Source organism: Solea solea, chromosome 2 (genome assembly GCF_958295425.1).
Source record: "Solea solea chromosome 2, fSolSol10.1, whole genome shotgun sequence".
NCBI lineage: Eukaryota > Metazoa > Chordata > Actinopteri > Pleuronectiformes > Soleidae > Solea > Solea solea.
Genome location: NC_081135.1, coordinates 20,800,770 through 20,814,826, shown reverse-complemented (window position 1 = coordinate 20,814,826; position 14,057 = coordinate 20,800,770). Strand labels below are relative to the sequence as shown.

Sequence of the window (14,057 nt, the reverse complement as noted above, 5' to 3'; positions counted from 1 at the left end):
CAGCCGGACACATTTGTTTATGTGTGTTTATACTAAATTGGGATGTTCTCGTTGGGCATCATCTCCATTGATCTGCCGGTGAGGCTGTCTCCCTGCAGTGTGTTTGAGGAGGCAGTGATGGTGGAGGTAGACGCTAGTGTTGGGAAGGTATGAATGTGGCACCATTATAATGGCTCTCACTGTGATGTCAGAGTGAAGAGATCTTTCCGAGCTGCTCTGGTACATGGCTCAGTGATGGGTAGCTGTGCTGAGATGGGGGGGGGGGGGGGGGGGGGTCAATTACTTGGATATGTTGGTCTTTGTGACTGCAACAAAAAAAAAAGAGAGAATAGGAAAAAGTGGGGAAGATTGTATCCTCCTTTAACTTAGTTACTGTGTTTGCTTACGTTTCAAATGGTTTAATTTTCAATTGGTCCATGATTGACTTGAGTAACGTCCACAGTTTTGGACAGAGGAGTGGACTCTCTTCTTGTGTTTAGCAGCTAAGGCCTGATAGCTGTATAGCTGGGTTGGAAAAGTTGCTGCAATTGGCAATTTTTTTACCCAGGTAGGTGGTAATTTACGCTTGTGGTACACATTTCTGACTACTAGCCAACAGTGGTTGGGTTGTTTGGATTACAATCCATCCTCAGTGCAACAGGTGTATTTACACCTACACTGACATGTGGTAAAGCACTCCCTGAATGCATTTCAAAACCACATTTCAATACCATGTGTTATGATATTGATCAGACTTGTTTAGATGGGTGCAACAGTTTATTTAGTAAAATTCAGACTAATTCGGGATTATGCCTTTTTTTTTTCTTGAATGGAATCCATTGTGGAACAAGGCCCTTTCTGCATGGAGTTTGTATGTTCTCCCCATGTGCGTGGGCTTTCTCCGGGTTCTCTGGGTTCCTCCCATATCCCAAAAAACATGCCATATGGGGGTTAGGTAAATTGGTCACTCTAAATTGACTGTAGGTGTGAGAGTGAATGGTTAATTGGTTGTTTGTCTCTATATGTGGCCCTACGATGGACTGGCAAACTGTCCAGGGAGATTGGCACAGCACCTCCCACAACCCTCCTCTGGAGGATAAAGTGGTAGAAAATGGTTGGATGGATGGATGGAATTCATTGTGCACCTTCGCCACTAATTTGAAGTATTGTGCAGATTTCATGTCACTGCATGTCACTGTCAGAGCTGCAAACCTGAATGTGAGGTTTTGACCATTATGACACAAACATTACGTACAGGGTCAATGTTTTACTTCATTTTATTTAATTGGTTACATTTTCATCATTTCAAAACTATAACAGAGATCACTATTATGTGTTGTAGTCTATCATGGTCTGCATTAATCAGTGCCAGTCTAGTTCTCATCACGTCTCACCATTCACATTCTCATCACACCTGCCTTTATTATACATTTAATTTTATTACTTGCTCCCTTCTCATTATGCCAATATTCTGTGTAACGCTGCTTTTCTGCGTTCACGTCTTGTTTTAGCTGCCTGTGATAATGGAACTGTAGCTAAAATTGACAGCAGTATAGTAATGCTGCTATACCTGTCTCTAATGCTGTGTGGTGAAACTGTCAGCACAGTCTACTTATTTCTCACTCTCTTCTTAATGCAGCATTGTTTTTGGTCCATCAGCAGTGTTACTTAACAAAATCATCAGTGTCACTCTCAGCTGCCTCAAATGAAGGTATCTGCTTTTATTTTAGGCTACAGGTGTACAAATGTAAGGTGTGTTTGTTTCATATAACTAGAAATGGGTATCGTTTGTTACAGATACTTTCAAATTGTGCCAGTGCTTAAATGCCTGAAATTGTACTCTTTGCCAATGGCTGAAGTGCATCACGATGTGGAGTCACTATTGTGATACCACACTAGCCTCTCTGCCACACACACACTCTCGCACTGATTTAATGCCCATTAAAATACTTTAATAAGTGAGATGGCCTGCCAGCTCTGCACTGCTTCTCTGCAACACCCCAGCTCACAAAATATGTCCTCATACAGTGCGTAATTTAGCACTTACACTATTGCTCCATCTTCTTTTAAGCCCATCGGCTCTTCCAGGATAATTAAGTGCTATCAGTGTAGTATTTGAAGATTCTTATAAAATTTACATCAGAAGAACAACCACAACGGGCCTGGCAGGTGTTTGTTTTCATTCCATGTGATATCACTCGTCAAGAAAGATCAGCTGAGCGAGCAGACACTGTTTAGTGCCTCATCTAGTTCTCTCTTGGCAGAAAGTAAGGGCTTTTTAATGATCGGCGTTGGCACCGAGACTATCAGAATGCGTAGAATTAAATTCATGTGGCTTGAGTTGAGGGAAATCAGCTTTTTTCCTTTTCTTATTTGTCTTTGATTAAGTAAAAGCCGCTGAAATCTTCCTCATATGAGGTGTTTCACACCGTTAGCTTAACTACTGGTGTTTGGAAAGTCAAAGGAGCCATTCAGACTAACGATCCTTAGGCACCCACCCGTTGTTGTCTTTGAAGGCACCTTTAGTACAGGTTGAAATTAGAAGTAATATCCCACCTTGTTTGTGCCACAGTAGGTGGAAAGAAATCTGTAATTATATAAACGCAGTGTTGAGGCTCCTAATGGCTTTCTGCGTCAGTGTAAATGTTAAGCTCAATGTGTTGATTTTGTTTATGGCAATTAGAAGCGGCTTCAGTGGACTACTGTAGTGGTATCAAATGAGATTACGTCCTATGTCGGCGCTGAAAATGATGTTGCTACATAGTTGGAAGCAGACGATCATTAATCTAATAGCAGTACCGCTTTGGTTCAAGCAGAGCACCGAAGAGGCTCTTGCATTAATGATTGCATATGCTGTTTCTCTATCAGTGGCTTATCATCTCTTTGTAATGTGAGTTTTACCATTTCACTGTTACTCCTCTCATATTCTCAAAAGCATAGAGTGTATGTTATTTTATTAATTTACTTGAACTTGCCAGTTCCTCCATTTGATTAAGATTCAATGAACCCCAGAGATGTAAAAACAGGTGAGCCTCTGGAAAGGTTAAATGTGCCATGTAAATGTCATTCTTATCTCTATATTTCCCCAGGTGTGGCTGCTTCCTGTGCTGGAGGCTGTGAAGGTGTCTCCTCTCATAGAGAAGGTCAGTGACCACAAAGACTTCAAGAAGCTCCTCAGGACGAGAACCAACGTACTGGTGCTCTACACAAAGACAGGTACAAAATGGCTTGTAGATTTGTCCGTAATATACACGCGGTGAATGTAATGATATTAATAAATTGTCTCATGGAATGTAAGTTACTGTCACTACTGGGTTTTTTTTTCTGTTGAGAATCCAATGTTTCTGTCAGCAGAGGACGCAGGGACAGCAGTCCTGCCAGGCAATCATAGTAATGGATCATGAAATATTATTGGATCATGTGAAACACTCTGAAATAGCGCATCACTTTAGAGGATGATGTGGAGTTCTGGAAAGCATAATAACATTTGGTTTTTCACAGACACTGCAGTATGTTGACCATTTGTATATTTTACAGTTGTTACATCTTCATATTTTTATCTCCTAGGTATGTTTTTTTTTAACATCATTAAGTACTTGTATAAGTGCATTATTAGACAATTACAATCAGGAAATGTAAGTGTGAAAATGATTCATGTATTATGAGTCAAACATTGTGTTTTGCTCCAAGTTAGAGATGTAAGATGCCATTTAATTGCCATCTCTGCCAAATGTGGGGGAGTAAGCGGAAAACTTAAAACACCAAATTAATTAAAATGTATTTGATCACGCCGTAATAAGAGTGGGACATAGGCACTTTCACAGAGGCACAAATCTGATCTAGTTAATTAAAAATGCTATACCACAGTCTCTTAAAACATATTATTCTGCCCCTTTAGCCTGTATGCTGCTTTAAAATGAGCATTGAAGTGTGTCTCAGTAATGAACTTGGAAACACTTATCTTGTAGAATTAGAGTCTAAAGCTGTTAAATAGAAACTCAAATCTGCAGAGTTATAAAACATTTTGTTTTCTTACAACTTTAGGGATCCTGTAATGCACCCAGTAGATTTAATTTCTACTTTCATTTGCATATTTCTAAGAAAGAGAAAAGTGCTCTACAAGTTTGATAAAGAACCTCTTTGATATTACACATTTTCAAAGTGTCCTTCTAACCTATGATAAGCAGCAAAGGACGCACAAAAACCCCACAGCTACTTATTTGTTTCATAATTCATGCTCCATATCAATGTGCCTTCGGTCAGTGATTAAGGCTTTCATGTACTGAGCTGTAGCTCTGATTAATCAGTGGCTAAAGCCTCTCCTTTCAAGATGCCAAACGTTCCTCTCTTCATTCTGGATTTCTGCCTGTGCAAATTACCAGGCAGAAATCCAGTAAGAAGATTCAACCCTCAAAAACTGCCTTATATATGTTCAGCCACTGGGGGTACGAATTTGTTCTCCTGGTGCCGGTCCAAACCCTGGATTAAGGGGGAGATGTTTGCTTAATGAAGGATGTCTGGTGTAACAATCAACAATGTGGAAAATTAATACACTGTGGTGACCCACCAATATTGGGAGCATGTCCCTCTCACCAACCAAATACCTTACATCTTCAATTTCCTGGTCTTAAGAAGAGACAGTTTCTTACTTACTCGAAAACCTCTCACAGTTACTGTGCAGTTACTCGCATCCCTGTTGGGTTTGTGTTATTGTCCATCAATGAGCTTCTAAAAAAAAAAAACGACGAGCTCCACTTCTGCGGCGTACATGGTAATAAGATGAGACTTAATTGCTGGATGTTTCTGACTCACCTGGTACGTGACAGTACTTTAGGGAGTCTTGGCAATTCCCCCTAACTCTAAATATAGCCATGGCCTGCATCGATGAGAGGAATTAATCCCTTCATGCAGTTAATACACACATTTTTGGTTTCGGGGAGTATAACAGTGATTTATTGAGTTGCACAAGGACCAGAATATTACACATTGTTTACTTTACTCAAAGGAATCTACGTTGTTCACTGTATCTGATCAAAATCAGTAATATTACTGTGTGCTGTTGTTTTAGCCGGAACAGTTTATTGCACCCAGGTTCCTGTTCTTTCCTAACACAAAAAAACCTGAACAGCTCAGCAGAATTTTTTCTCTGACAAGGTAAAGTGTGCAGGTTCCCTGTGGTCATGAACTATTTGTGTCTTCCTTGACTGAGGTTGATGATCTTCATGGTTTACAATGTGCTAGTAAGCAATCCATTTGAACTTGGGGGGCCAAGTTTAAATTTGAAGCTTAAAAAATATTTATATTACGGAACACATATTCACCATTAACTAGGTGCTTACTAACATGCATGTAAGTAGCACACTAGCCCTTTATTGGTAGATATTAAGCACGCATTAACACACATTTAGGAAAAATCTTAATTCATTTCGTGATAGAGGTAGAATAAGGTTATGTAAAATAAGGTATTAATACATGCTTAATAATTACTAATAAAGCGCTAGTATGCTACTTAGATATGTTAGTAAGCACATAGTTAATAGTGAATATGTGTTCCCTAATATTAAGTGTCGACGAAATAGACTGCTTAGAAGCTCATCGGGCCGTCTGAAGTCATTACTGTCTGGTCCAGCAAAAAGTGCTCAGCTTTGCCTTAAGTCTTGTATCCTCCATTAAAATGTGCGGCCCCGTGCATGTTTAACTTCGAGTGACTGTTCCTTAGAACTGTTCCTTCAATATTCATTATTACTCATTCCCTACTCAGACCCTAGTAAGCTGTATGGAGCACATACAAGCTATAGTTTGCCAAATAGCACCCTCTGTGCCATCCCCCTTTGGCCGAAAAGTGGGTGTGCTTCCATAGTGGCACAGAATATAATCCTCCAGTCTCCCGGTTAGTCACACTATTGTAAGATGTTGAAAGCTGATGTAACTTAAGCCCCGTCCCTCACCCATCTGGTGAAAGGTATGAGAAAACGCTCCTCCATCACCCCTCTAACCCACACGCTGTGATCTCTCTCTTCGTCACTTGGTGCTTTAGTAAGATACAGTGCACCAGTGAAACTCAAATCCACTGTCCTGTGTTTGACATGACAGCATCCTCTGTGTCTCCAGGCTCTGTGTTGTCCTGAGCTATTGAATGGTTTTGGGAAAAGACTGATCATGGTTTCGTCTCTGTGTCTGTAGCGACATCAGGGGACTCCCACCTGAAACTGCTGTCAGATGTGGCCCAGACAGTAAAAGGCCAAGGGACCATTGCCTGGGTCAACTGTGGGTAAGTCAAGGGTTAAAAACGTTATCTTCTCTCTCTGTCATGCCCATTGACTCACAGCCTTTATCAACAACATGCCCTTTTTTGTCCAAGGATTTTGTCAGTGGCTCTTATAAAGACAGAGCAATTTTCACTGCCATCCATTTGCACAATTTATTGCTTTTCTACCAGGCTCTAAAAGGTCTTGTTCCACTGTTTCTTTTGTACATGCACAATTTGATGGTAGACCACTCATTATGGCAGCCATTGAAGCTTTGGGTCTAATGTGTTACACATCTTAGCACTATTTCTGTTCTCTTTGACTATATGTTTGTTGTAAATGTATGTGTTTAGTATAGACTGATGTTTTTTCCCCTCTGGTGAACACGGATGGTGACATTTTATGTTGGTTTTATGCATTCCACAAAAAATTGGTGTAACTATCGCTGATCAGTGGTATCACTCGTATGTAGAGTGCTGAAATGATTTGTTAATGGCTAGTTGTTAACACTTACAATTTTGGTACCAGTGACGCGTTGCGTTGTTTATCATACCTTGCTTTTAAACAAAATGACCGGCCTCAGGAGCTCTCCAAGACTAAGTAAACAGAAGCAACAGAATCTGACATTTAGTGTTAACTTAGGTACCTGATACAGGAGTACACATAAGTAGAAAGTTTCACTTTTCAAGACTAAATGAGCAAAAACAAGCTTTACTTCGACTATGAAGTTTGCTGCTTTTTGTTCTTTAATGTGAAAGAAAATTAATAAAAAAAAATAAATACTTAACTTGAACCATTAATCATTTTCTTAAATTATTATTTAGCTTAAGCCCCCACTTGACAGTTGGTGTTTTAAAGACATTCCAATATATATATCCCACTTCAGTGGGTTTACTGTGTAATACTCAACATACAACAGGTAAAATGTCACTGATCTACAGTTTGTTTATATTATTTGTTGTTTGTTTGTTTTACAGTATATCACTCTTATGATGGAGTATTTGGAATGTAACTTGAAGATGTCTTCAGGTCTATTTCTCAGTATTTGTGACATTTTTTTTAAGTGTATTTGTTCATGAAAAATAACCAGCAGGTAATCCGTAAAATGAAAAGGTAATTTTAGTTGCAGTGTCATTCATTCATATCAACATTATTTGTTTTCATACTCCAGACACTGTTTTCCTTATTATTTATATCATCTCTCTTACTAGAGCTAATCTATCTCCAGCCGACACTGCAGATGTGTTTACATAAAGGAAATGCCAGATACTCCCAAGATACCGTCACATATTGTTTTCTCTCTAAGCGCAGCTTGCTTTGCTCCCGAGTGCTGTCATTCTAGTTTGTTGTTCTTTCTGCCTTTCCTCGTGTTTAGTTTCACTTCCTATTCCTTCTTCCCATACCTGTCAACCCCATCAACTGCATGTCATCTTCACCACAGAGGAACATTTTTTTTTAATCATAAATCTGGAAACTGTGAGGAAGGCAGTAACTCCCCTTTGACACCTGAAGCTCATTGCAGCATTCAAAATCTCTCTCAAGCTTATCTGGAAAAGTGGACCATGAGGACTAAAAGGAAAAAAACCACAACTCTCAACTTGTCAAAAGTATCCACATTTGTCTTTAAAGATCCAGTTTCTTTTTTTGTGTTGGAAAATATGATATAATTTCTGCCTTCCATCTTCATCAATCTCAGCATGCTAAAGTGTGTTTATGTTAAGCAAAGATTTATACTAGGCCAGATTCCCACCAGGAGAGCTCGAGCGAGACGGGTTCATCACTGCAGGGCACATGGATCTGGTGCCAGGCTCTATAGCACAGCATTGTGCTGTTTGGCATATTTTTCCAGCATCTCCAGTGGAGCAGCTTCAAACCCTAGCTGAGAGCTTGTGGGGGACAGAGAGGGAGAGAGAGCCGAGAGCATATCGCAGCTTGAGAATGGTCAGTCCTGCCAAGGATGAGGGCCACCAAGGCCAGAATGACACACTTTGAACAGATGACAGGGAACCTCAGTGTTGGCCAACTGGGATGCACCAGAGGGATGAATGATCTCATACAGGAAGGGACTGTGTTGCCTTGCTTTCCTTTCTCTGAAATTTTACAACAGACATTCAACATCTGAAAAGTGTTCTGGATCAGTGGGAAATATGTAGCACAAATAATCACAGCATGTATTGGATTTGTGTTTTAAAGGACATCAAGGGTATTGTCCTCTTTGCATTACAAAAGGATTGATCCCGTAATGTTTTACTGTCTCTACTGCTATAAGTATTTCTAGGTTGTGTCATCAAATCAAAAACAATAAGATGTGTTATGTTTTCTTCACAGGGATTACACATTAGGCCTAAATGTATGGAATTGTAATTAACTCAATAACCATTGTTTCTTTTAGTTATGATTAGCATGTGATTACCAGTATCTATGAATGAAACCAAATATGGTGTGACTATTCACAATTGACTATTTTATATTCCATTAAATGTAAAAGGTTGCAACAGTGTAATCATTTTATCTGCTAATCCATTTGGGGGTCAAACTGAAAGTGAGTGCACAGCAAATGTATGTTAAAATGTGGGTAATATACTGTAATTATTTGGCTTATTTCTTCTCCAAATAAGTCTCACCAGTGTCCCATTAATGCAATGAACCCACTACATGAGTACATTGCTACTGCAGCACTGCTGAGAAAGTTGTAATTTAACTTCAATGTCTGTTAGATCATGGTCAAAACCGTCATGATTAGGCAGCAAAAGGACTGTTCATTCAGTTAATCAAACCACATGAAATTTTAATTGCTGAAATTAATCTCTAAACCCGAGGCATACAAAGCTTTATTAAAGGTCAACAACCTCACTTAATACTTCAGGTGTAGCGTCCTGTGAGCTAAATGAACACTAAAGAAAAAACCCGCAATGTCAAGTTTGTCTTTTAAATAAGTGACCCTTTCTCCCACTTTTTTGCTATAACAATGAATTATAACAATACATGATTTGATTGGATAGTTTTGGTGAGTTTTTCTTGGTGTTATCTGCAGTGTTTTTACCCTCCACCACCTCATCTGTTTGTCAGACAGTACCTTGTTATTTTCCATCAGTCTTTTCATCCTGCTCCACCCCCTCTCATGCAGTACCTTATATTTTATCAGTCATAGACTGCCTACGTTTCACTACTAAGTCACAGTGTATTAAAAAAAGGGTTGGGCAATATAAAAAAAATCACTGTCACAGCTACTATGAAACCATGGTGTGATGTTGCAGGTACATAATATCAATTTGGCAGCAATCTATGAAGTAGATGCATATTGATTAGGTGTTGAAAAAACATTGTAAATAAATTAGTGCAGTGCCCTTGCAAAATCTGTTTTTAGTAATTGTTGGTTTGGTGCTCATTGTTACTAATAAACAGCAAAAGTTCTGTGACATTTTTATTTGTGTATGGTAGAAAGCAAATACTGATACTGACATAATGGCATACAATAAATATGGAAAATTGAACTACATGGTTGCATAACAGTTGGTTGGGGATGCAGAGCTAGAGTTCAGTAGGGTGACAGCTATAGGAAAGAAGCTTCCTCTGAACCTGCTGGTTCGGGTGCAGAGACCTGTAACGGCTCCCAGAGGGGAGTGGCGTTTTTGGTGTTGGGTTTTTAAAACTGCATTTGAACTGAAATACCTTGCTCGCGACACTACGTACATAGAATATGATCAGAAAATGTGAGAGTAGGTTTTCAGTTACCAGTGTTTTTAAACTTAACTTTAAGTATTTTCAAAAACAGAGAGGTAAGATGGAAAAAAAGCAACAGCAGTACATTAAGGCACAAAGCCATGAGACACCCAAAGTATTTTAATTGTTTGGAACAATATCAGATCAGGCTGTTTGTTGGTGGATAGATTCTGGATCAGTTGCAGAAAAACACTGACTGGCCAGGCTTTCAACTTCCATTTCTTTTATTTGTGATTCATCTGTCTAGTATTTTTTGGACTAATGTCAGAAAAACAAAAATAGCAAAAAACTTAAAACCATATCGTAGCAAAAAGATGATGCATCAGTTGTCTTGCTTTTAAACAAGCAGCAGCTCTTCCTTTTTCAATGTTGTCAAACACAGCAACAACTTCAATTGTTGTATCCATGTTGTTTCTTTATTGGCATCTCTCTTCAAGTTTTAGTTGACATTATATCTTCAAGTACTTCAATTAAGCTTTGTGGTCTGATTTCTATTGGTGAAGGTTTTCTTTGACACGATCGTTTTTGAATCCCTCTGTATGGCAGTGTTGCAGGGAGTTGGACGCAGCAGACTGGTTTCGATGTGGATGACTGTGCATCGTGTCTAAATAAGTGTCGAGGTCACATCTGCTCCTGGTGTGCCCTGTCTGGTGCCATCTGCCCGTATGAGTCAGCAGTATATGGCATTGAGCACAAGGAATTATAGTCTGTCAATACATGCACATACAGATTTACTCTTCCTTGTGCAATGCAAAACTAGGCTGAACATTTATTGGGTTCGCCGTGGAGCCATAATTGAATTCCTCTTCTTTGAAATTGTTGGCATCAGGCTTTCTCCTCAGCAGAGGTCTTCCGCTTTCCCTCTCTCTAAATTAATACATTTTTGCCTTGGTTCTTTTATTGCAGAAGAGGAACAGTGCTTCATGCTGTTCATAGTGCCTCTCTGTATAAAGTGTGAAGTATGTGTAGGTGGCTGGATGCATATTTATTTCCTTTCCAACTACAGCCCTTTTGAATTACAGAAATGAGCCCCTAACCACCAGAGGATGTTTGTATGCTGACGCACTGTGCGGGACATAGATTGTATAATCAACTTTTTATTCCCATTGCGTAATATATGTGTGTGTGTGTTTGTCTACACGTATTAAACGAAGAATTAGAGCAGGACGCTCTGTTTATATGACTATACATGCAAATAAATTGGTGTGAAATGATGACGCAGTTATGGCTCCATTCAGTATCTTCTTTCTGTGTGAACCAGACAATGTTCATGTTCACATGATTAAAAACATAATACGAACAATGAATATATGAATAATGGCATCAGATTTTGAACTGCGGGAAAATTGTGTTAAACGAAAAGATGCCTACATTTAAATATAATCAATAAAATACGTCTAGACGGATATTTGCAGATACAGTGTTTGTAGGAGGTCGATAGTAGGTCAAAAGAGTCTTAGTTGGGCAAAATAACATGTTAATCAAACACATTACTGCATTTCTTTTCACCCTCACAAGAAGGAGCTTATTTTCGTTCAATCATTTGTTGAGCATTTGGCTTTTTTCTCCTTTTCTTCTTAAACCCTTTTCAGAGATTCCGAGGGCCGTAAGCTCTGTAAGAAAGTGAAAGTGGACCCAAGCTCCAAACGTGGCGGAGCAGAGCTGCTCCATTACAAGTGAGTAACCACAAACTGAGCTTGCTGTCAGACACTGTTACACTCCTCCACACACTTCACTGCTTTCTGGAAAGTAATGCCACGTCTGCCGCTTAAGAACCATGTTATTCACTGTTTTCCTCCGCTGTTGTGAGCACTGTGTCTGATTTGTCTTGCAGAGATGGGACGTTTCACACAGAGTACAACAGACCTGCTACATTTAAGGTGAACGCTCAGCCTCAATACTGCATTCTTTACATGTGCATTCCAGAGTCAAATACAGTGTATGTGTGTGGCTGCTTGATGTTTAGGCCCTTTTTTGTTTCAAACTAAAGTATTTCAAACAATATAAAGTAATTTGAAACCTAGTTCCTGAGAGGATAAAGAAATGTTTATCTAAACACTAGGCAGCTGAAGCATTTTTGGTAACAACTCGGTAGCTGCTGCTTGAAGCCTTTGACAAACAAAAATTGTACAGATACTTGTATGCAAAGCAACTGTATATCACTCAACATACATGGCATGATGTAGTTGCTTTCTCAAAGAATTCGTATAACATAAATTAGGAATATTCTATGTGTGCCGGTCTTTAATCAGCAATATTAATATTTACTGCCTCATACTTCAATAGACAAGTAATATTGCAATTTTTGCGATTTAAAATTCAGCAGGGAAAAAGATGTTAAGCCTAAATAAAGATCCTCTAAATTATCTAGACGTGACTCTCTCTGTTAAATTTTTCCTCTGAAACCCATCATGGGAAAATTTGACAGCTGTTTCCTATTTTTCTCCTGTAATTGTTTTTATTCTGTTTGCTAGTGTTTGCCCTGTTTATTCTTCTGACAGATGGAAGGGCCTCTGAAACCATAAAACACCAAAACCTTCAGTTTAAATGGTTCCAAAATAATCCCAGCAATAACATTCTAATGGTTAAGTATTCCACCTGTGTCCTCGCTGTCATTGTTATAGTGCTGCCATCATGAAATATTTCCCACCGTCTGCAGGCATATGCTTCACTAAATTTATAAGACGATTTACCTAGTCCATTACCAGACACTTGAAGGTACTGAAATAGCTCTGACGCATACTTGGATGTACAAGCATGTTGATGTATAGAAGCTTCCATCTGGCACTGCCTACAGGAGTGACTTCTGCTACAACAGTCGTGTAAATCATTAACCACCACTCTACTGTCGCCAGGATAATTTAGATTTGTTAAGATCATCAAGTCTTCATCATTCTGATGTTTCTTTTCTGTTTTGCAGTCTATGGTAGCATTCTTAAAAGACCCGTCAGGGCCCCCACTGTGGGAAGAGAATCCTGAGGCAAAAGACATCGTCCACGTAGAAACAGAAAAAGTAAGTAGTGTCCTAAACAACCTTCTGGGCTGCAGTGGAACAGTGATGATTAGTGGAGTGCAACAGTGGAGGCTTCACTTCCACTCTTCTGTCCTGTTGAGAGTCGAGTCAGCTACAGAAGCTGACACAGCAGCCTGTCCACGTCTGCATAACAAAACCTCATTATAAAAGTAGCATATCGGGGCTTTAACATCAAAGAACTGTTTGCAAACACAGTCCTGTTCTTCCATGGAAAAAAACCTTTCTAGATCGCTCTCATGCAGGCAGGTCAGACTTTTACCCTCGTTTTTGAAACCCCCTGCTATTTTCAATCCCATCCAACCTACGATACATTTTAAAAGCCCTATAATCTGATGAACAGCACTTCTGGCACTATTTGCCTGTCCATCCCCTTGTGCCTGGAGGCTTGATGAACATGTCAACAAAATATTGTGCTGACTGTTGGCTTCTTTGGAAGTAGCTGAGCTCATGAAAGTTAGGATGAAGAATGGTAACCAGGATGTGGGCTAGTCTACCTGCTGTACTGAGGAAGAAAAATCATTTTTCCTGTTTTTTTTGCCTGCTGAGAAGCAAAGATGAAGGTGTGCTGAGCTTTTTTATTTGCTACCATGGTGCAAGCTGAGGATCTGCTGTAGTCATTTTGTCTTTCAGTCAATTATTAGTGATGTTTCTTGGACAAATATAGCATTTATTATAAAGTCTCTTCATCCTCGTACCTACTCTCTCACTCTCTCTCTCTCTCGCTGTCTTAAAGGATTTCAGGAAGCTGCTGAAGAAAGAGGAGAGGCCAATCCTCATGATGTTCTATGCTCCCTGTGAGTCTGTTTATTATCATAGCGTAAGCAGCTGATGGGGAAAGCTACTAGGGAAGCTGTCCATGCTAGACTGATTTCACTTGTTACACCATATCAGGAGAGTCTGTGTTTTTCACGGACTGAACCGTATACGATTCTTTAATTTAAGAGAGTATACACCATGTGGACTAGATCAATAAAATGAGTTGCACTTGGCAGCACAACACATCATAGTCAATACTGTGATGTGTAAACATTCATCATACCTGGCAATGCAGTTTCTCATCTTACTGCATAGTT

At 39.4% G+C, this 14,057-nt stretch overlaps 1 protein-coding gene across 1 annotated transcript in view; it reads left to right on the top strand.

Annotated features, from left to right (window-relative positions):
* The window catches only part of pdia5 (protein disulfide isomerase family A, member 5), a 49,736-nt gene that overhangs the window by 4,554 nt on the left and 31,125 nt on the right, over positions 1-14,057 (top strand). Inside the window, exons 2-7 of the mRNA XM_058622592.1 lie at positions 3,069-3,195; positions 6,163-6,250; positions 11,543-11,626; positions 11,785-11,830; positions 12,871-12,963; positions 13,718-13,778. Of these exons, the coding sequence (XP_058478575.1) occupies positions 3,069-3,195; positions 6,163-6,250; positions 11,543-11,626; positions 11,785-11,830; positions 12,871-12,963; positions 13,718-13,778 (499 nt within the window). The remainder of the gene's footprint in view (positions 1-3,068; positions 3,196-6,162; positions 6,251-11,542; positions 11,627-11,784; positions 11,831-12,870; positions 12,964-13,717; positions 13,779-14,057) is intronic.